Here is a 25,080-nt window from a genome sequence, read left to right on the forward strand (position 1 = left end):
AATCAAATCTTCACACAATGTGAAAAATAATCTGAATGACATAAACCTGAAGTAAATTGAATAAGAGACATTTATCGGTTGGCTATCATAATGTTTAATAAAATGAGTCTTTTAATGAAAAGAAAAAATATGGTTTTAATGGAACCCATCTTTCGAATTTCAAGCTAATTTATCGAACTTTTCACACAGAACTTTCTACACAGACATATATTTGTTGGTTTTTCAAGATAACGTTTTTCAAAACAGCTTAGAAAAGATCCAAAATCATGGGATATAGATCAGCATTATAATAAAAAAGTAACAAAGGGAAAGTTAAAAGCAACAAATGTTTTATAAAATTAATATGGTTGATCATTTTAAATTATATATTAATATGTCAGCTGAAAAAATATTAGTTCATCTAATGTCCTTAAATCTTATTCAAAAATATCTGTATTTTTCAGAAAAAATCAACAAAATTCCCATTTGTCACATGAATCACGGGAAGTGTCTCTAAACTATTATCTAAAATTGGTATAGAAAAATCACAAGGAATATAACTAAATAAAGCAGGAGAGGAGGGGGAAAGGTAAGCTAACTGTTGCCATAAATTTGAATGGTTGCGTTATTTCTACTGCATCTAAGAAAATCGGATAAGAAGATTGCGATAACTGCTGCGCATTATTTATTCTACGGAGATAAAAACCTGACCTTGATGGCAGATTTTAATCAACATCCAAGATATATCGTTGCTCGTGGCAACTAGGAATTTTCGCTAGTTTTGTTGCTGTTCTCGTAAATTAAGGATTTAAAACTCATTTCGGAAACACTATTCCAAGCTAAAGTCCGCAGTTTCTCACAGGATTACTTCTGGCAATAAATTGCTAAGCTAAGGAATTAGGGCAACAAGTTCGGGTGACCAGGTCACTAAACACCACCCAGTTCACTCTGCTGACAAGGGGGAGGAGAGTTATTAGGCTGTATAAAAGAGACATTAACTGTTTACGGGTGGCTGGCATTAAATTTTCAAAGTGTGGATAGTAAAACAGTGTAAAGATGACGGATGTATTGACGATTAAAAATTTTATTAACGGTCGTTTCATAGACTCCGAAAAATTCATAGACAGTTACAATCCTGCCACGGGAAAGGTATTCGCGCGTGTTCCAGACAGTGACGAATCTGATGTGGCAAAAGCAGTTAGTGCCGCGAAAGCTGCTTTCAAAGAGTAAGTATAAAAGTCCTGATACTGCGTAAAATTTGACAATGGATTAAATCCCTTTTCAAAGTGCCATAAAAAGAGAACACGAATGCATTTCTGTCTGTTAGAAAATATTCCTAAACAGTTTATGATGTATCAATTGTTCTTTATGCATAACAAATTGGAATTAGGTAATTATCAATATTAACGTTCATTTCTAAGTTTTATTTTAAATTCCTGTTGTTTCATTCTAAATTCTGCATAAAAAAGAAATAAATTTTAACAATAACAAACATCAACATTACTACTCTCTTTTAACTCTATTGTTGTTTAATTACAGGGCTTTGTCCTTCTGGCTGTTTTCCGGTGTTTTGTCTATATCCAAATTAACATTTCTTTTCCGGTTTTTATTTTTATATGAGAGCATCTACAACGTATAAGTAAGTAAAATAGCGCTATGTATAAATAACAACGAAATCACTGCATGTAAATCAGTGTTCAAAGAGTCTTGTTACACTGGAAGAGGTGGAAATACTAGTAAGAAACTACTTCCTTTTGCATTCTAATATATGCTAGGATAGACTGAAAAGTGTCTGAAAGATGCATCGTTATTGATAATGAATCGTCATTTTACTATGCCATCATTTTACTCTTTTAGTAACGCAAATAAACTGTAGCGAAGATTTTTACTTTAGTATTTTATATAAAAAAAGAAATTAGATATCCAGTCCTTATAATTTTGACACAAAAGATTCTCATTATAAATAGCGCTTTTAAATGAAATGTTTTCTAATCATGGTGGTTAACGATTTCTGTTCTTCTTAAGAGTGAAAAAATATAGTTCATTGGTTAGTATATCTAAATCATAATCAAAGTATTTTTCAATTGTTGAATGGATGTTTTATGTTTATGCTTAATGAGTATTGAAAAAGAGAAAGCTTTCTAATATGACTGAGCAATGAGACTCGCTGGAAAAACACGAGATTGGGTTATTCCACTTTAAGTGCAAGTTAATTTAGTTAATCATCTAGCAATGCATTTGTTTGCCTATGTTATATAACCACAAAACATGGGTAATTTTAATATCGTCAAGACGGGAACTGAAGTTCTTGAGTTACACATATACAGTATGTAGGAAGTTTGCTTTTCAAAATTAATTAAATGTATAAAAATTTACATATATTAACAATATTATAAAAAAAACTGTTCATGCAGTTATTCTTTATTTGAATTCTTATTGAAAAACATTTTGAGAATTCTTAATGTTTTGTAATTACACTAACAGACTTAACTGACAAAGTTATTATTATTATTATTATTATTATCATAATAATTATTTTCAATTTTAAGTTATCTTTAAACCTTTGAGAATGCAATCCAACTAGAGTCGAGACAAGAGTGAACAAGCCGGGACAAGTGGGGTACTTGCTTCAGGTGAACAGTTAGAAGGGCACAAAATTAGCTACAAAATTTGAAATATATATGTATGAAAAAAGGGGGGGAAGGGAATTATGACTCTGAACCTTCAACTTTGCAGCATCTTAAGAAGTATCAAAAGAATTATGTGTTACACAGAGCTAAGAGAAGTAACAATATTAATTTATTCTAAAAAAGTGCTGGAGTTTCACAGTGCTAAATGTTTTCTATTCCAAAAATTTATTTTTAGACCTAAGGTATTTAAGTTAATTTACGTCTGTTTATACTAACCTATTGAGCTTCATAAATTAAATTAGCCCAAAAAGTACCATGCTATCGACATTAACAGTTCTGTATTACCTCCGTTTTAGTTTGAACTAGATTATTCCTCTTATTTTGCAATAATGAGTTTTCAAAAGTTCGCTAACCGAGTATGGAGTGCGCAGCAAAAGCTTAAAATTTATTGCAGCAGACTTAACGCATAAAATTCAAATGAAATATTATCGGAAAGCTAAGCAAGCATGGTTTCGTTTAGGGTTATTTCTGGAGCAATTATGCATATTGATGGACTGATTAAACGAATCGTTACATTACTCTGTCTCATTCTTTGTCAAGACTGGCATTTAAACATATTAAGTAGGGCATGATTTCTCTCTTTGTCTCTCTCTCTCTCTTACTTTCTTTTTTTTTCAATTGTTTATAATAAAAGAATATTTTTTTAATACCAGAAAACTGAAGTATAAGCATTTGTATGTTCTTTGGTTTTTGTATACTGAGTTTAAATGTTGAATTTTGCATTAGTAAGTTCATGTTGACAAAGTCGTCACTTATCAATCACAACAGTATAATATAAGCATTATGTATGATATATCTTCTTTATGTTTTGAATTGTAAATATCATATGTAACTTGCTAAAATTACTTGCTAGGATTGTAATCTTATGTGTCACTTGCTAAAGTTTTGTTCATAACTCATAAGTACTGTGTTCACACAGATGTAACCATTTTTAATATCTATGTTTTGTAACACTAATCAATGTGCCCTATGAGTGGATCTCGTATGTCCCTAACATGAGTCAGCTTTAGATAAGGGTGGACGTGACGCTAAACCAATTAACCTTAATGGTAAAGGGGTGGTGCCCACGTCCTCCGTCACTAAACTAAACTAATACCAGAAAACAAAACAAAAAAAAAAAAAAAAAAAAAAAAAAAACATATTTTGAATTTTTTCGAAGAAGATTTAAAACGAACCGTTTTGGCTAATTCTGACATAACCGATATTTATTTAAAAGAACATACTGTAAGAAGTTTCATTTCGTTCTGTTAATGCTAATGTAATCGATATAGAAATATTTAAATTTTAAATGTTTCTCTTTCAAAATGCGCATTTCGGAAAAACTGAAAAAGAAATAAATGATCGCGATGGCGCTATATATTTAAAGATTTAAGTATGTTGAAATTAAACATCAAAAGCAGTTAGACCAGTTAGTTTGTTTGTTGCTGCGAATAAAAATTCGTGGGGGCTGGGTAAAGGTTAAGCATTATTAAATCTTACTATTTTTAAAATCATGCTTATATTGCAGAGACATGATAAGAACGATAATAAAACTATATTATCTGACAGCCATTCTAATGCATATTTAAATTAGATTTAGTTGATGTATATTTTCACGGTTTTAAATCACAATTTTAGCTAGCTTGTTTGAGTTTGGCGTCCTGCATAGGCTCAAATAAGACTTTCTTGCAATAAAAATTCATTTGACTGATGAATGGTGTGTGAATATTAAAATTTAATTCTTTGGTTAATGGTTAATCGATTAAAGTGAAGCATGCGGGGCTATTTGCTTTAGGAGTGATGCTTTCGTGAAGGATATTCTAAGGAAAGTGCTCGTATTCAAGTTATGCATGGGAAAAATCTTGAAGTTTCAGTCAGCCATCCTGTACTTCATTAGACCATACCAGGACAAGCTTCCAGAATTATCCACTCGAGCCACTTGTAGACGGGAACATTAACGGAAAACCAGAAACGTAGAATTATTATTTAGTAGTTGCTTAGAAAATTTTTTGTAGTCAGAAATATATGATAAATGAAAGTTGGAAGTTTTACTTTGTTTGTCTGTGATAAAGGTGAAGTAAAGTAAAATGAAAAACACTAACTTTCATGACACTTAACAGAATTCGAACGAACCAGCGATGGAAACATATTAGGACAATTTTAGGAAAACAAATCGGTTTCAGCATGGAAATCATGTTCAGTTAACATCCACGTTACGATCCACATCGAATTACCAGCGTCCGCACAGTGTTGCCATTCCTCGCTTTGAAATCGTTGAGTTGATTAAACAGAAATTCTTCAATGTCTGACAAAATATGAAATAGGTAATTAAACAAATTCCAGATTATGGCCTCCAGACACCCATATTCGGTGGAGGATTACTCGAAAGTTGATGGTTCTAGGTACCGTTGTTTTATCACCATGCGAGAAACATACATAATTTTATGCAGATTCTTTATTGTTTAATTTCTTTAAATATAATGCAGGGTTGTAATATTTGGTGGCAACAATGTGAAAGTGAACCGACTTTTATAGTGAATCAACGCAAAATGCCAAAACGAAATTAATAGCCCTTCTGGGCTAACGGCCTTTGGGCTAAAAAAAAAATCACTCATTATAAGATTTTGCATCAAATGATAAATTGTTATATTGGGATGGAAATAATAGTATATTTAAGCAAATCAGTTAAATTTGTTTTATATATGTTATCTGCGTGGAATTTAACACTTTAAGAAGCAGAATAAAACTTTGCGCTCAAAACCTCTGGCCGTATATAAAGCCACACTCTTAATAGAGGGTCAGGTAGACAGAATATCCCAGGAAATATTATTCAGAAATCTAAAAATTTAGTTTTTCAACTTAATTTGAACAAATGAAAAAGAAAGATTATTCAGAATCAATTGATAAGAAACGAATTTTTTGTAAAAATGTTTTCCCGGCTAAAATTAAAGAAATGTTAGATGTTTGAATATTACTATTAAAATGGAGATAAAAAAATTAATTAAATGTGTAATGATTTTCTTTTTATAAATGGTAAATAATTAACGTCATTCGATTTAAGTAGTTTAAAAGCAACCGCATATAACTTGGCACTTGAAAATCCGTATGCTTTATATGACGCAGACATTTTGTCAAAATTATCTAGTTTTAAAAACCATGTTATTGCAATATTCTGGACACTAAAGAAGCTGCAATTTTAGATCTTTTAAATATAATTCATGAATGTAGTGTATTTCAATCAAACTCGAATTTGGAAGCAGCATTAAGATTATTTTTAACATTGCCAGTTACTGTTATTAGTGGTGAAAGAAGCTTCAGCAAAATTAAACAATAAAAAATTATTTAAGATCTTCGTTTAGTCAAGAAATTTTTCAAACATGGCTATTCTCTCTCAGAGTATGAATTAAGTGATCAAGTAGATTTCGAAAACTACTGATAATTTTAATCTTCGTTAAAAAAATTAGATTACAGAATGAGCTTGAAAAATTAGTGTGATACTTTTAACATTAGTTTGATTACTATTCACATTATTTCCATGTTATCAAAAAGAAAGTTTTTAATGCTTTTCATTCAAAACTGTAATTTATGATATGTGTCATTTTCTGAGCACATAAAGCTATGGTTAAATATTATTATAAGAGTCGTGACAATGGAGAATCAAGTGAGGCACTTGCCCCAGGTGAATAAATAGAAGGGGTGCCAAATTACGTATGAAAAGTTAGAAATTTATTTTTGAAAAGAAATTAAGGTTACTGAATTTTAATTTTGAAACACATAAAGAAGCACTGCTTAAAAATATATCTATAGGAACAAAACTTTATGTACAATAATCATACCTTTCCCATCACTGATTTATTTGGCCGATTGTCTGATTTCCGTTGTTAATCATCTTTCATCGTATGGTTTCTATAATTCTTAAAGAGTAATTAGTAAGAGTTTTGTATTATAAACAGACCAGCTCAATTAAGAGACTAATTATTAAATGATATCAATTTTCTCAAAAGTACTACAGTTTCATAGTATTATATACTCTGTTTTCAAACATTAAAATTACTTGCTAGAACTAGCATACTCATGTCATTCACATTTATGGTAAAGAGCCAGAAAAATTGAAACTTACCTAACAGACACCATACTGCTGCCATTAGTAATTATATTCTATATGCCTTTAATCTGAAATGTATATTTTTATGTCGCCATTGCTTTCTAGAATGCTTTCTAGAATCTATTAACTGAATGTGAACGATGCGGTAGATGTGTAAAATTTGCTTCTGCAGTTCTAATACATTAAAATTAATTAAAATAGCATCGGATGAGCAAACGAAGATGTTTAAAATGAATATACTCTATTACCAGTTTCTTTCTCAATCATTCGCATAAAATTTAGTTTGCTCCGTCTTTTGTTATAAAGCGTGCCGTTCAACTAACATGCCCAGCTTGAATTTTCGTTCACATATCCATGCTTAATTTTCTTCAAAACTGTGCAGTGGTTTTTCAGTTATGGTTATTCCTGAACAGTTCTAGTTGTTGCTGGATGGCTTAAACGAATTAACACCTAGTTTGACTTTCTGTTAAACTAAAATCTAAAGAGATAAGATTTCTTTTCAAATTTCTTCTTATCTCAGCTGCTTCATTTTTAATAACAGAAGAATAAAATTAATTATTTAAGCATTAAAGAAATCAAAAGTAGGTTTAATATTGTTGTGGAAGAACTATGATAAATCATTTCGGCTGTGACAAACCATTTTGAGATAACGGCTTCAGTAATATTCTTATTACCAGCGGTAACGATAATTAACAAATATTGGTTTCTTTAAAGTAACAGTAATCAAAAATAAAAAAAATTATTAAATAAATAATGTTTTTAGGAAATAATTTTAATCAGACTTATTATTGACGGTCTTATGAATAAGGCCACTGAATACAGGTAGTTTGACCCCCGACAAACGAGCGGGCTGTTGGATGTTTAGTTGTTTTTGTCGATATGTAGCGTAAATACGAGCCAGTTTCCCTTAGAACAAATCTTCTGCATGCTCTTCTTTTAAAGAGATTACCTACGTTTGCCTTGCCTTAATTCAGTTAACGAAACCAAACTGATAAATTATTTAATTATTAACGATTTAAAATTGCTTAATATTTAAAGTAAGACAAGGAATTCTTTACCTAGTATTTTATATAATGTTCAGATTGTTATTATTACTTGATGCACCAAATTATATAAGACATCAAACAATAAGTCATTGGAATCAGTTACAAATGATAGCATCTTCAAGCAAACAAATTTTTAAAGAAATTCATAAATGTTATCTGCATTGATTTTTATATTAAAAGAAACATAAAAATTAAGGAATATTAGCAATGCTAAGTGCAAATGTACACAAATCTGCATCGCTAAGAAAGTAATAAACCTGGGTTCGTATCCTGGTGAACAAACGCAAAAATGTGCGTGCTTGCTACCGTGGTTTTTCTCTTATGAGCCAATTTTTATTAGAACTATTCTCCACGAAGGCATTCCTTTGTTAAACAAATGGCCCTCATATGTATCGTCGTACTGAATTAAACAAATAAATAAACATAATAAAGGAATTGTTTCTCTATTTAAAACAGATAAAATATTTCTGAAAATATTGACAAATATGAAAATTTTGCTTTAATATGAATATATCTATAAAGTTTGAAGAAGAAAAATAATTAATAAATGAGATTATGAAGAATCAATTGATAAAAACTAATTTGTCAGATGATTTTTCTTTTCATAGTAGAAAAAAAAAAAAAAAAAAAAAAAAAAAAGAAGTTTGGATTCCACAGACAAAACAGATATTAGATTTAAGTAAATTTAAAAGAACGAGCTTCTAACTTAGCACCTAAATATCCAAATGATATAAATGCTGCAAAAATTTGATCAGAAATGTCTAGTTTTTATTGAAAATTTCAAGACACTAAGAATCCCACATAGCACAAAAACATCCTTGGGATATCCAGAGGATATTGCTCGCGGGATATGGGCACATCCTCAGGACATCCCGGAATATCCCGCGAACCTCCTAAACATATTCTTCCGAGTGCTTAATGTCACATCCCAGTATATCCTCAGGACATCCTAACAAAATCCCATTGACAGAGTACGGGATTTTTTAGGATCTGAACTCCTACTTACTACATCCTCAGGACATCCCACTAACCTCCTAAACACATTCCCATTATATCCTAAGAACATCCTATCCATCGACAGCGTATGGGATATTATTAGGATTTAAAGTCCTACTTACTACATCCTCAGGACATCCCGTAATATCCCTCCTAAACTCATACTCCCGAGCGCTTAATGTCACATCCCAGGACATCCGATCTAGGTTCCACCGACAGCATATGGGATGTTATCAGGATTTGAAATAAAACTAGTTACAATATCCCTTTAACCTCTTAAATACATACTCTCAACTGCTTAACGTTACATCCCAGTATATCCCGAGAAATCGTCTTTATATTCCAGTGAAAGTGTGTGAAGGTGTTGTGATAACCTGAAACTTGCTTATTTTCCACAGATAGTCTCAGGTCCTACATCTGTGGTTACTGTGGAAAAATAAGAAATGTTAAGAATATTTATACAATTTATTTTTCTAATTTGAATTTCAATTTATTTAATAATTTGTAAATATATCTAAAACTGAGCAAGAGACTTGAAATGAATTATTAATACAAAATATTATAAGAGAAAATTTTGCTTTAAAATATTAAAAATCTTTCGATCATTTTTAACCATTCAATAGCCCAAAACTGAATTCTTCGATATATTCATAATTAAATTATTCTACAAATTCAGTTCTGACTTCAGTTAATTTGTATTCAAAATTCAATAATAAAATTAAGCATTAATAACCTTTAAGTAGGGGACCAGATGTGTGTAAATTTTGAAATTCTGAACTTAAGTCGGTTACGTTGATTGAATCATTATTCATGGCTACAATATGATTAAACAGTTCATGAGTTCGTCTTGTTATTTGCTGTAATGGAGCGGAAGATTTTCTAATCAATTTTTTATAGAGGATATAGCTTTCAAATTTAAATGCACTTTAATTATCTAACGGCCCAAACATTTTTACATCTTCGGAAATATGCAGTAGGCCGTGAGCATTATGAGAAATATACTGTTTTTCATAATAAAGCCCAAAATTTACTACGAAGAGTTTTAATAGAGACTGTGCATATTCATCAATTGCCGTCTGATTCTGTATTTTGCATAAGAGTCTAATAGAAATATGAAGTAGTAAAAAATGATCATATAGCTTTTTGTTAATATTTTTAAAAAAAAATAAGTGGGCTAGTGTACAGTAAACATTGACGGTATTCTGTAGCTTTCCAGTGTTTCAATTCTCTTAGATTTGGTTCCTTTGTTTTCTTGCAAATTCAATTGGTACATAAGGCTTTAAAAACTGGTCATTAAAAAAAAAATTAGTTCAACATTTTTATATGGTAATCATGCTTGTAAGGTGCCTCCGCCTATTCTAATACACTCATGTCCACAAATTAAGGATAATTCGGAGTCACGCAGAAATCGAACTCTAAAATAAGTATATCACCTGTAAAATCACTGCACACATCTTCAAGAATCATATGCAAATTTCAGGAAGTATGCAGGTGACACCGATTGATTGTACGTCACAATGACGAAAGTGTAAGAGAGTGATATATAAGGAAAACAGGCAAAGAAGTAAAATTGTTCGCAGGCGCTTTATAATTGCATTAGTGCAGGCGCTTTATAATCGCTTAAGCATTTTAGTGCAATAACCGAATAGTTATGACACAAATACGCATTTGGATGATTTTTTACGTGGTAGAATTATCGGCCGTCTGGAATGTGGGCGTACCCAATTGGAAGTATCAGACGAACTTGGAATTGCCCAGAGTGTCTTCTCCAGGCTTAGGCAACGATTCCAAGATGATGGTAATGTGAGTAGACGGTACAGCACAGGTCGCCGCCGAGTTACAACGCCGAATAAGGACCGGTATTTGGCAGTTACTGACAAAAGAAACAGGCGGAGCACAGCCTCAGACGTGTATCATCAGCTCTTTTCAGCCACTGGTACAACAATTTCAAGGCAGACCGTGTACAGACGCTTAGGGCAGATTGGTCTATATGCTCGTAGACCTGTCAGATGCGTTCCACTTACTGCAACTCACTGTGGCCTGCGGTTAGCCTGGAGTAGAGAGAATGCATTGTGGATACCGCAACAGCGGGCTTCTGGGATGTTTTCCGACGAGTCCAGGTTTAGCTTGCAGTCTGATTCTGGCCGGACTTTCATATGGTGAACTCCAGGTACCCGTTACTACCAAGAAAACATCATTGAACGACACCATTACGGTGGTGCAGGAGTGCTCGTTTGGGGTGGAATTATTCTGAGTTCCAGAACTGACCTGCATGTTCAAATTGGAACCATGGCAAGCCAAATCTATCGGGACGTCATTCTGGAACAACATGTACGTTTGTTTCGGGGCGCCATGGGCGCACAATTTGTGTTTATGGATCACAACGCCTGTCCTCACCGTGCAAACATTGTAAGCGAATGCCTTCAATCGGAGGATATCACTCGTATGGACTGGCCAGCATTCTCACCGGACTTGAATCCAGTAGTGTGGGACATGCTTGGCCGACGAGTTGCAGTCCGTCAACCTCCTCCTACATGTATACCGGAACTTCTTAGAGCATTGCGTTTTGAGTGGTGTAATATCCCCCAAGATCAGATCGATAATTTGATACTCAGCATGCCTAGGCGTTGTACGGACTGTATTGCATCGTCTGGGAGACATACATTGTATTAACAATCATACCAACCATGTAATATGGATTTTTTTGTAAATAGGTTCTTTTTGTAATTTGCTCCAGGGAGAAAAAAATCGCTAATATTTTTAATAATATCAAACATATAGCATCTTTTTTTTTGCTCTTTACCTTTTGTTTAATAAATAAGCTTTACAAATAAGTCAAATTTGTTTTACTTCTAACTCTTCCTTTGCCTGATTTTGCATTATCCTTAATTTATGGACATGAGTGTAGTAATCATTTTTTGTACTGCTCCTAAGCACACAAGGGGCATAAAGTCTAACGGAATATTTATTAGTCATATATTTGGAATATTCCTTAAAATGGGAATAATCGTTTTAGTAATCGTCATCAGTCAGTTCTTCTTGAGACATAAAAGTTCATATTTCGAATCATAGTTTGAAATGGAACTTAAAGAATATTTGCTAGCGCGAAAATTCGACACAGGCTTTTTTTATAATTAAATGCTACTTCATCTTCTGACGAATCCGATAATATACGTTGATTTATTCTGCTATAAATCCGTCTTTTAGATATCTGAGATAATTTTTTTTAGTTCTGATCATTTTTGTAGAATAAAGGAAAAATTTTGAAACTTACTTTTCACACTCTCTCAATGTAACGCTTGTAAGCGTCAGCAAGTCAGTTCGTAACTGAAACAGAATTTGGAGCGACGGCTATTAACGTTTAGCAGAATAGCTGAATTCTAGAAATCAGAAAGTAAGTACGTGTACTTTCCACTTTGTGGGGTTCTTCAAGGATATCACTATTACGGAGCAATTAAAACCGTTGGGGGCATTCTGCGTCCTTTTTTGTGAAGGGAGTTTTCCCTTGTAGGGGGATACAAAGAAGGTAAGGTCTGGCACATAAATCTGTTCCATTCCGAAATTTTTACGTTATGATGACATAAATGTATGTATTTTTTAAAATTATTTTTATGAAACTTCTTTATAAGAATCAAAATTAAGCTGAGTTTCTAAAGCAAAATTTTGATTACAGAAATTTTGTAAAAATAAGTTAGGCAACACATACGCTCTATGAAAAGGCCCTAGAAAACTATTTTCACTACTAGGAGAATTCGCATTTCAAAGCATAGTGACAGTCAAATAAAAATGACCAATATTGTTGTTTACGATATTCTTCAAATTTCACAATAATGGATATCATCAAAAGCAGTTTCAAAACGAAAGAAGGTTACTTAAATTGTTTGAAAATGTAAGAGGAAATGATGGAAAATGTGTATTTGAGGGTTAAAAGTTGGATACTACTTTAATGATGGTACATTTACTCAGAGCCGGTACGAGGGTGAGGCGAGGCACTTGCCTCAGGGGACAAATAGAAGAGCCGCTAAATTAGCTATTCGATCAAAAATTCAGAAATTTATTTTTAAAACTTGTAGTTTTTAACTTTTAATTTCGGAATACATCAGTGAATATTAAAAGAATTTTGTGTTATAAACAATCCAGCTAAAAATAAGAAAAAGAGAAACTAATAGCATTAATTTATTCTCAAAAGACATGAGCTTTTACAGTAGCGAGTATAATATTTTCTAACATTAAAATTTGTTATTGAAAGCAGCTTTAAGGAACTAGTAATTACACTTTGTGTAACGAATTGTATACACTAAACTTTCATAGAAAATATTAGACTGCCGACATTAGTTGTTCTTTGCTGTCTCTCTCTAGTTTGACTTAAGCTCTTTACTTAGTCATAACAAACTTGCCTACTACTACTAACTGAACATAGACGGCGACATAACTGCTGCATATTTAAATTCGATGGGATATAAATTTCTACTCAAGCTCAAATAAATGTTTCGTCGGAGGAGGATAGTTAAACTGATGAAGCATTCTGTAAATATTAAAAGACTGACTGCATTAATTAATCTATTTTAATGATGCTCGAGAGAAACTATATGCTTTAGAAGCGATGATTACGTGGAGGATGTTCGGATGGAACTGTCTGATATTCAAGGTACAGAAGACTAAATGCAGTCAATCCGATCACTACAATAAACTGAAGAAGTTGCCTATGTTACCCCTTGGCCCCTTCTGAACGCGAACATTAACGGAAAGACCAGAAATATAGAAATTATTACTTAGTAGTTGTTAAGAAGAATTTCCACGATCAAAAATATCTTTTTAAGTGCTTAAAATGAAAGTAGTAATTTTACTTAACATACCGAAGAGGATTATTTGTGGAACTGCGTTAAAAGTATATTGAAAAAAAAAAAAAAAAAAGGAAAGAAAAAGAAAATGAAAGAACTATAAAATTTATTGCACATAAGAGAATTTTAAACAATAACGAAAACATGTTTGTATAATTTTAGAAATGCGAAATGGTTTCAGTAGGATAACCATACTCAGGTTTAATTAATATTGCAGTGTACAGAGGATTAGTAATTTAAATTAAGAATTGTAATATATTTCGATGCATTAATAACATAACTGTGGTAAAACAACATTGCAAACTTTATATAACGAAACCATAGCTCGTATTAAAGTATGTGATATTTTTCGTATAATATACCGAACTTCACAATTTTCTCTAGCGTTGCCTAGTAAGCACAGTTAAATTATTATCTCTTCTGGCTATATTGTTGTTTTCAAAGTAACTATTGTGAATAATTTTTTAAAGTATGGCAATCTGTTGTTCTCCGTTTACTGAAACCATTAACACTGAAGGTTAATGCGGTTGAAATGAACTGATTATGAAAGTATGTTTTTCTCACTGAAAATATCAAGTTAGCAAATACAACTTTCTGGAGAAAATTGTGTGGCGCATCTTTTCTTTTAACGGAAAAGATCCAAAATCTGGGAGAAAGGAAAATGGAACGCTATAATTAGCTAAATAAAATGTTTATAAATGCGTTTCAAAGAGAATCTTATTCATAGTCAAACAGAAATATCAACTGCTACGTCGAAAGAAGTTTATGGCGCGATAATATTTTTTAAATATTTTGTTAAAACTTTTTTTATGTTTTTCAATTTTAGCATTATGTAAATTTCATTCAACAATAAATTTTTATTAAATTTCTTATGACAAAAAGTAAAATTCAGATAATTTCTTAATCAAGATCATTCAAAAATCGAATTTTTCACAGTGGCATCAAAAAAACCCAGTGGTGCTTAATACAAAAGAAGGAAAAAAATAAGAAATTACGTTCGTCAAAGCTACGCTTTATAGTTATAAGGCTGGCTGGCGAAATGTGGAAGTTCAAATGAAATAAGTAATGCATCAAAAAAGTAATAAGAGATAGCTCAAAAGAAAATGTGGTTGAAGTTAAAGAATACAGCATCTTAAAAAAAGCAAATATTCAAAAGAAAAAAAAATTCAAATAAAAGCAAACATGTAACTGAAATTTCTGGAAACGAGGAGGATAAAGTAACCATTAAACTGATTAACGTCAATAATCCTCCATCATGGCCAACAATTTCAGACAAAATAAAAAATTTTTCTTAATAGAACATGGACCAGGTCAAGGACAAGATGCTGATTTCAGGGAATCGGCTTCAGAGGATCTCAGAAAGATTTTACCATTTCCAATCCAAAAAGAGGTTTCAAAGATTGAAAAATTTAAACCGATTTTCCGATCAAAAAAAAAAAAAATTCTATGTTTCATCGTGATGCTTATCTTCGATGGAAATGCTTTGAAAAAGAAATTAAAGGAGGTGGTTTCATAGATGATTCCCTGCATAAAGCAGTAGAATGAGAATCAGAATAAGAAAAAGTGGCGACATATCTTACGCATTATATTCGTTTTGTGCAAATCACAATTTACCTCTTAGAAGTATGCTTGAAATTATTGGCAGTTCAAGGGCAGGAATGTTTCTAAATTTATTTGAATTAATAAATAATTATTATAGAAATATTGCCTATCATATAGCTAATCACAGAAATGGATCTGTTTCTTATCTGTCTAATAAAGTACAAGATGAGTTTATATTACTATTAGGTAATCATGTTCGATTTGAAACTTGTTCTAGAATTAAAAAAACAAAATATTTTTCTTTGATATTGATTGTACACCAGATGTTTTGCATCATGAGCAACTATGTCAGATTATTAGATTACGTGTATATAAAAGGCGAATCCATATTTATTGAACAAAGCTTTATAGATTTTATAGAAACAAAAGAGAAAACTGGTAGTGGTTTAGCAAATGAAATTATTTATAAGTTAGAAAAGGATGGCTTCGACATTCAAAATGTTCGAGGACAAGGTAATGATAACACGGCTGGATCGTACAAAGGCGTGCAAGCCATTATTTGCTAAAGAAATGATCAAGCTATATATATTCCTTTTTCGGCTCATAGTTTAAATTTAGTATGTAACAAATTCAAGTATGTTAATTTTTTTAGCACTGTACAGAGGATTTATAATTTTTTTGTATCTTCAACGAGTAGATGGGATGCACTTGCGTACGTTTTGAAAACAACATTAAAAGGTCATACGAATACACGATGGTGATCAAGAGTAAATGCTGTTAAAGAATTAGATCTGCAAATAACAGAAATACATAGGTTATTGAAAGATACGTCATTAAATCACAAATCTTTGCAATGGGCTGAAAATAACAGCATTTTGAAAGAAATCAATTAAACATTTTTATGTTTGTTATCTGCGTGGAATTTAATACTGCAAGAAATCGAAAAAGTAAATAAAACCTTGCAATCAAAAACTATAATTGTCTATAAAGCCGCACGCTTAATAGAGGGACTACTATGTCTTTTCAAAATGTATTTTTGAAAAGTCTAAAACTTCAGCTTTAGAGATGAATGTATCATCAGAATTTGAAGAGAAACGAAAACGAAAAGTTAATAAACCAAATTGTGAGGAATCAATTGATATAAATTGTAGGTTTTGAGAAAAATATATTTTTATAGAAATTAAAGAAGTCTTCGACGTTTTAACTTCACAATTGAAATGGCGATACGAAAAGTTAAATAAATTCTCTTCCGATTTTCAGTTTCTAACTGGTGAACAATTAATGTCATTGGATCGAAGTAATTTAAAGGCAGCAGCTTAGCACTTAAATATCCGAATGATATGAACGCTGAAGAAATTCAGTCAGAAATATCTAGTTTTAACAACCATGCTATTTCAATAATTCCGGATACAAAAGCAGGTACAAGTTTAGAACTTTTGTAAATTATTCATGATTATAATTTAGTTCAGTTCTATCCGAATTTGGAAGCAGCGTTAAGAATTTTTTTAAGTTGCCAGTTACTGTAGCTAGTTGCGAAAGAAGCTTTAGCAAACTTAAAATAATAAAGAACAATATGAGATCTTCACTAGGCCAAGAAAAACTTTCAAACATCGCCATTTTCTCTATAGAACGTGAGTTAAGTAAAATAGATTTTGAAAAAATTATTGGTGATTTTGTTTCTTAAAAGCAAGAAAAAATAAATTATAAATATGCTTGAAAAATTTATCCCATAAATTTTGTGAGCAGATGTTTTATTTATATTAATATTATTTGCCATTTTTCAAAAAGCATATGTTTACTGTTTGCCATTTCAAAATTGTTAATCTTTATATATGTTTCACTTTGTGAAATATACAAAGTTATAATTAAATATTACTGTAAAAGGTATTTTCACTTCAGTATATATATAAACATACATTACAGTATATACTGTAAAAGGTATTTTCATTTCAGTATATATATAAATATAGTTAATTTGTTCCATAAGTATGATTATATATATATATATATATAATTAATTGAAATTGAAATAAATTTCCTAATACTTGTGCAATAGCTGCAAAGTAAGATAATAATAATTTATTTACTAAATATAAAGGTAAAAGTATGGTGGACACCAGCGATGTACCATAGGTCAACTGGTATTGCCTTCCCATACTAACTCTTAAAAAAGGGGGGGGGAATTGCAAGTTTTATAGGAATTTGCATAGACTGAAGCTTTCCAAAAGGTCTAGAGTTTGCCTATTAAGGGCCGTTCCCACTGGGGTTTATCTGAGCTAACGGAGCCAGTTCCGTGTGTCGACTAGCTCCACTATGCCTGCAGATTTTTCAAATTGCTGCCTTATGGGAAAAAACTGGTTTTGGTGATGGGTCGGCTACGTCAGTTGTCTCCGTTAGCTCAGATAAATCCCAGTGGGAACGGCCCTTTATGGTACATCGTGCAATCCTACAGTACGCCCTGCATCCAGTATTTAATTAAAATAATGATGTAGGACATAAGTAGATTACAAAATAGTCGGAATACAATTTGCGATTCACAAGATAAATTGAACATCTAATTTGGTACAACAAAAATAGGAGATAAACATTATTAATAAACAGATAAACATAATGAGATAATTATAATTAGTACTGGCAACACAATGTTAAAATGAATTGTAATAATAATGCTAAAGAGGTGGGTGTCCATGGGTTATTTCAGATATATTGGTTTATTGCAGTTTATAAAGTTCACGAGCCATTTTGTCCATAATCACAGCATATAAAAGTTCACTAAGCAGTATGTGGATTTACACTTCACAGAGATCTAGGCCGTAGGAAGAGAGTCGTTGCATAATTTTCTGAAACTTTGGATACTGATGTTTATCTTTAATTAAAAACCTTTGCAATGCCAGGAGATCAGTTCTTGGGGATTTTATGTGAATATCCTCAGTTAAGGGGCATGAGAAAGTGTAATGATCAGGAGTTCCCTGTTTCCCACATATGCAGTTATCAGAATTTGCCAAATTTCTTGCGTAGAAATATGTGGTGAAGGGTCCATGTCCTGTTATAAAGTAATTTAGTGAAGGATTCGAGGACAGAGATGCGAAGCTTACATTGGGGATCAAGTTATATGTGCATCTTCCCTGTGGAGCATTGTTCCACAAATCTCGTCAAGATTTTGAAGCAAGTTGTTTTAGTTGGTACTTGAAATTTGAGCGAGGCCACGGAATGATGATTTCAGTAGCATCTTGATTAATACTTGCTTCTTTGGCTAGTTTATCTGCCTGATCATTACCAAAATGGCCACTATGTCCTTTGATCTATGAAATTTGAATTTTGTAGTTTGGAATTTTAAGTAATATTGATTATACTATATCTTAATATAAAGTTAGTAGAATGGATCTGCATGAAGTAACCCAGATCCCGCATTGTATACAGAGGCGCACATTTACTTCTTTGCCTCAGGTGAAAAAATATGCAGGCACGGCTCTGCCTTTAGTTAGGTTAAGGCAAGTAAAAGTTTGCAGATTCACAATGGATGTACAGTATTTTCGGGTATTTCATGGAAACGTATAAAGTTTTCAGCTAAATAATACATAATGAATATTTTACTAATGAGTTATTTCACTCTGCCCTCAAACCGTGTATAAAATAAGAATTATATACTATATATATATATATAGTATCCTTCTTAATCACAACACTGAAATTATTTTCAGAGAGAACTTGAATCTTGTTTTAAAAGACTTATTAATTGGAAATATAAGTTTAGTATCAGCATTTAAGAAAATTTAGCCCATATAGCCATTTTTTTTCTAAGTCCTTTATACACATGCTTCTTGAAATAGCTTGAACCATTAAAAAGTAAATACGAAGCGTCATTTTGAAGCTATAATTGGGAAAATTCTTACTTTGCGTAGCTGTTCTGGGAATTTAATTTACAACAAGCTTTCAAAAAAGGTTAAGGAAATAGAGATACGTGTTTGTGAATGCATTTTACAAATATATTTTATTTCATATTTAGATGGTCTGCTAAAGATCCTGCCGAGCGTTCCAAACTGCTTCACCGAGTTGCAGATATCCTAGAATCGAGAATATTGGAATTCTCAATAGCCGAATCACAAGATCAAGGGAAGCCGCTCTTCCAATCAAAGGCTGTGGAAATTCCTAGAGCTGTAATGAATTTTCGACATTTTGCCAACAGTATCTTGTGTGACAAAGACATGCAAGTATTCATTCATTTTCTAACTATGTATAGTTTTGTGAAATTTGCCTCATTATTCAATTCTGTGCAATTTTTAAGATAATATTTTTTAAGGGGAATTGGTTTTTACACGCGTTTTGTTTAATTTTGCTTCGAATTTTAATTGCATTTAGTGCGTATGCTTTGTTGAATTTCTGGATAATAAATAAAATTATAATAAAGATCTTTTCTGTTCTTAGCTTTATTTATCACTATTATACTAGCGTATAGCGTAGTTACAACAAAAATTACAATTAAAATTTTAAAAAGGGGGAGGCTCTGTATTCTTAATTTAAAAGCATTTTAGAGCACTTGCTATGATTTTGCATTTAAGTAATATAAATTTATTTGTGAGTGTTTAAACTAATATAAGTTTATATGTAAAACAATAATATTCTATTTAAGAGATTGGATGGAATCGCATATTTTATAGATTTTTTCCAAGTAAAATCAATGAAACCGTTTTTGGTTTATCAAGCAAAATGCGAAAGGGTTATCGCCTCTTTTAAATAAAGATGAAATTTTCTTCTGTTTTTAAATATTCTTTTATTCAGTAAAATAATTTGCTTTCCTTTTCAATAGGATTTAAAAATCAGTTATATAATGTCGAAGCTATGAAAAAAAAAGGTAAAGCAAGTCATAATATAAATTAATGTAATAAAGATGATGTAAATACAGCAATTTACAAGTAGATCCTAAAAGCGTCGGTTCATGCAAGGCTAGAATGGAGATGACATTTCGTTTTTAAATTCAGAAATCTAGTTTGAAACTAACTCTTAATAAAGCGTATAACTTATGTATTCTTATGTATTGGTAATTGAATGAAATAAATGATTAAGTGTAACAAATAGCAATAATAATATGTAAACAGAGAGCCTTAGGTTATCTGCTGTATTAGAATGAGTAAAAAGAAAACTGTGTTAGAATTTAATTAAGCTTTTATTCGTTAATCAACTCATATATTTAAGAACCGCTAATTTTTTTTTATTTACACCGAATTCTAAAGAGTAAAAGACTCGCATGCAGATTAGAATATTACACACATAAAGTTGCACCCCAACTTGTATGTTAATAACTGGAAAAATTATTTTATTTGTTAATTGTTCAGAGATGTTAGCGAAATTAAATACGAACATTCCGGATTTGTAGCCTCCTGCGCACGATTAACTGGATTCCTCTTAAATTACATCGTTTACTAAGTATAACTATCGAGACCGGGGGGCCATATAAAAAGTAAGTTGCGTAATTTTCACAGTTTTTTTTTAATCTAAAATTTTTAAAACACGAATACTGTTTATTTTAAGCAATTTTATAACTGTATGTATACGTCTACTGCTAACGGTTGCTAAAATAAAGAACGCATAGTGATATTGTCACGGTGCATATATATAAACACTGATTTTAGAAAATAAATTTTCCTTCTGTACAAATAAGAGCATGGACTGTTAAAAATAGAAAATCATTGACCTAACATATCAGACAGATGTAAGGTAAATCAAAAGCAAAATAAAGTTTAATAAAACAAGAAGGGAAAAGGTACCGAAGAATCAACATGGAAAAATAATTATCCTTAAACACAACAGTTCTGTATAGTTTCGTTTACTTTTTTTTTCAGGTGTATTAACCAACCAGCGGATGGTGTTCTGAATTACACTGTCCACTGTCCTTGTGGCGTGGCTGGAATTATAGTCCCTTGGAATCTTCCTCTGTACCTATTGACATTTAAATTAGCCCCTGCGTTAGCTCATGGTAATACTGTCGTTGCAAAGCCCAGCGAATTCACATCAGTCACAGCTTGGATGTTATGTTCAGTGTTTAAAGAAGCTGGTATGATTTTTTGTATTTGTTTGAAATTCAAATTTTTCTAAGCTCCGACTATCTATTTAATTCGCAAAGAACGTTTCCTGATATAAAATTTTAGTATTATATAAATATAGCGTGTTAAAATACGTATAAATATTGCTTATTAATCCATCTATAATTTTTGGAACAGGAAACGCAGTAAATCTGCAATGCCCTCCCCGGGATTCTAATTCTGGATCTTCCTACCACTGGCCGGACGTATTTCGAATTACACTGAGAAGGCACACAGCAAGGAAAGGGAAAATTTTTATACAGTAATGGAACAATTAAAAGAGGGAAAGCAGTTATGTACTTGAAACATGTCATTATTCTACCCAATTCCCCAACGCTGTAATGCTTCTTTTCCGTTGCTCTGGAAGTTGTTTTTTCCCTCTCTTCGTAGAAAGTGTTGTTTTAGGTGCATATCCTATTCTCAAAACTCTGCGATGACACTGAGGAAACTGGTTATAAATATGGACTATAATGAGGATGTGTCCCACTCGCCTGTATGTGTCCGACTTCTTCTTCATATTACTTACAAAGCCTGGTAAAGTTTGAAAACCTGAACAAAAACTTAACGATAATTTTTTATTCCATAACCAGAAATTTTTTGGTCGCGGGGAAAGCATTATCATTAAGTTTTCATTATTAAAAGTGATGAATAAGAATACTACTTGTTCATCACTTTCTTGGGCGCCACACACAACTGACCAATTCGGGGTCCCACTAGGGTTCCCACCTCTCCCGGAATTGAGTCCTGAAAATTAAAATCTCCCGGCTCCCGGAAGGAATTTAAAATAAATATTACTCTCCCGGAATATCAACTTTCTCGAAAATAACGACACAATGTGCACGGACGAAATGGTTCAGAGCATCGAAAATCACACGACGGTGCACAGAAGCCAAAGAACGTCTATGTCTTTGCAGCAGCGATCTACGGTGAGCGGTGAGTAAGCGCCTTACGGGATGAGTCGTGGTTTCATGTCGGCGTGTCACGCGCGCGCGCCCTCATCTTCTCTCACCCTCTCATTTTCAATGCATTCTTTCATTTAGTCTGCAGTTAGCTAGCTATCTACAAACAAGAGCGTATTTAAATGCTTTCATAATAATAGCTTGGGAAAAAAAAAAAAAAAAAAGATTCTGATTCTGCAAGTAAACAAATACCACACACACACACACACACACACCAAAAAAAAGGCAAACTATTCGACGTCGTTTCAAGACAAGTGGTTAACTCAATTTCATTGATTAGCTTATGAAGAAAGACAACTTTAACGGAGAATGTAAAGTATGTCGGAGAACGGTTAATATTAAGTACGAGGATGTTAGAGCTTTAACTGTACATTCTCAAAGCAAGAAGCACCAGTCGTTAATATTGAATAGAGATTCTTCGCAATCGGTTTCGAACTTTTCATGAAGAAATCTTCAGAAGAACAGGACACTATATCAGCAATTTAAATTACTTCAGTCTACCATAGGATTAATCACAATCACACTTTTAATAGCCAGGATTGCACAAATTGTATAGCAATCTATTTCAAGATTCTTCTTTGCCAAACACGATTTCTTGTGGTAGAATAAAATATACAAGTATTTGCGAGAGTGTGCTTGCTCCTGCAACTCAAAAAATACTTTTAAACGAGATTAAGGAGGCAGAGATTTTTTTCAGTGCCGACTGAAAAGAAACATTTTTTTCTTCTCCCGGAAACTTTTTTTCCTCTCCCGGATTTTGACAGCCAAGAGGTGGCAACGCTAGGTCCCACTGCATTTGGGTGATATTTAACAGTCGAAATACAATGTTACTAACTGTAAATCAGGAATCAGCGCGCAAAAATGATAACAGTCTGGATAATATTTGAACGTCCTGGTGTTTTACGGCGTAGTAGCGTAAATTAATATTTTTGTGACGTAGCTGTTTGTGACGTAGTAAAATGTATTTATAGCATAGTAACTCATATTTTGTGGCACTATCCATAAAAATGGACATGAAAAAAAAATAACGGTATTGATTTATATAAAAATATCAGAACCAAAATGTTAGCTGAACAAACTAAAAAAAGTATTTTTATGATCTTAGGTTATTAACATTGGATCCGTATAGCTATGTGTAACTTTTAATGCTGTTATTTTGCTTTCACGTGTTTCAAGTTCACGTGAATCATCGGACTTTACTCGTATTCCAAACAAACTCCGAAACTCTGGCTATCCATCCATTTTTAAGCTAAACAAACAACAAAAGTAATTATAGTGCATGCAGACATTAAAACTAAAATAAATTAAACGAAGGCATTTTTTTATCCCAAACCGATATTAGCCTAGAATGCCTATTACTGTCGAATCACATTCCAAATTGTTGCCATCAAATATAATCGCCCTATAACAAAGAACTTAAATAATGAAGAAATCTGCATCAACGTATGTACGTTTCTCGCAATTGGAATAAAAATGATACCTAGATCCATCAAATTTTGAATAGCGTAGTCCTCCACACGAATATGGGCACTTGAAAACCTTGAATTTTGAATTTCGAATTTGTTTTATTATCTGTTTCATATTTTGTAAAATTTTAATGAATTTTTGCTTAAAAAATTCAACGATTTCAAAGCGAGCAGTGGCAACATTATATGGAATAAAAAATGTTTAATTTTAGCTCCGCGAGACTGTCTATCGGAAATTCAAGTATTAAATTCAAATATTTTAGATATTTTTAGCCCGTTCGTCCAAATGCTTTCGAAATGTGTATGTGTCCGTAAAAAAAAAAAAAAAAAATTAAAACAAAATAAAAAAATAAAAAACCGTCCCTTGGATGTGATATAAAATCTGAAAGCTTTCAGATTTTTTATTTTTTATTTGTTTATTTAATTTATTTTTGAGTAAGAACAAAATACCTATCTCTTTTTAAATGAAAATAGCATTTTTATCTGAATGAATTATTGAGGCATAACTTATATTTTATTAAATAAAATTAAACGGAGCATTATTTTTTATTTAAATAAAATAATAATCAGTAATAAATAGCACAAATTGATATAAAATAATAATAAAAATCCTTAGCTAAAATTAAAGTAAAATATATATACCGTATTTACTCGTATATTTTCCCTCCTTTTCCTACTAATTTTACCGCTTGAAAAGTGGGAGGGGGGAAATATGCGCTATTTTTAAAGAAAAAGCTTAAATGATAAAGATATACCAATATTATTATATTAAATACTTCAAAGTACTTCTTAATTTTAGTAATATTTATTTTTACTTAAAAAATTCTTTCCTGTTTGGACATATATTTTACATTGTTACCATAAATCAGAAGTTCCTTAATCATATGCTGAAGAAAAGGAAAGGGACAAATCACGCTTGGAGAGTAAGGGCTGTATATATTACTTAAATCCATAAACACATAAAAATTAATGAAAAACGAAACCTTAATTTTACTACGCCCAAGAAGGATAGCAGGCGATTCGGATAGATAGATTTTCGAATATCTGAGGTTCGGATAATTGAAGTTTTGAAATTCTACGATGCGTAATGAAATGTATTCGTCTAATTCTTTTCAACTTTACCCTTCATTTTCTTATCAATTCCAAGATTCTTTTCTCTTTCAGAATATTTCAGATTTGCATATTGCCTCTAGCAAGTTGGCCATGATGCTATACCTTCGCAAATCGGTTTTATAAAAGCTTACCTTTTTGCAGCCAGAAAAGCAAATAGATAAGCAAACTAAACGTTTGACTGTATAAAAATTCACTTAAATTCTTTTCCCTATAAATGGAAAAACAAATTGGTTCCCAGTTTCATTTCGAAAAGAAAGAAATCCTATTTGTTCTGATTTAAATCT

The 25,080-nt window shown here is 31.8% G+C and overlaps 1 protein-coding gene across 2 annotated transcripts in view; it reads left to right on the plus strand.

The window, feature by feature from the left end:
• The first annotated feature begins 751 nt into the window (after positions 1 to 751).
• Positions 752 to 25,080, plus strand: part of LOC118199589 (2-aminomuconic semialdehyde dehydrogenase-like) — a 56,385-nt gene continuing 32,056 nt past the window's right edge. Inside the window, exons 1-3 of one of the 2 annotated variants that reach the window (XM_035371484.2) lie at positions 752 to 1,205; positions 19,185 to 19,385; positions 21,019 to 21,230. In XM_035371484.2, coding sequence (XP_035227375.2) covers positions 1,036 to 1,205; positions 19,185 to 19,385; positions 21,019 to 21,230 — 583 coding nt within the window. In that variant the 5' untranslated portion in view covers positions 752 to 1,035. The remainder of the gene's footprint in view (positions 1,206 to 19,184; positions 19,386 to 21,018; positions 21,231 to 25,080) is intronic. The other variant, XM_035371483.2, reaches the window with a different exon arrangement.

The sequence above is a fragment of the Stegodyphus dumicola genome, chromosome 1, assembly GCF_044657685.1.
Source record: "Stegodyphus dumicola isolate Sdum_Otavi_A_Nest chromosome 1, ASM4465768v1".
Taxonomy (NCBI): domain Eukaryota; kingdom Metazoa; phylum Arthropoda; class Arachnida; order Araneae; family Eresidae; genus Stegodyphus; species Stegodyphus dumicola.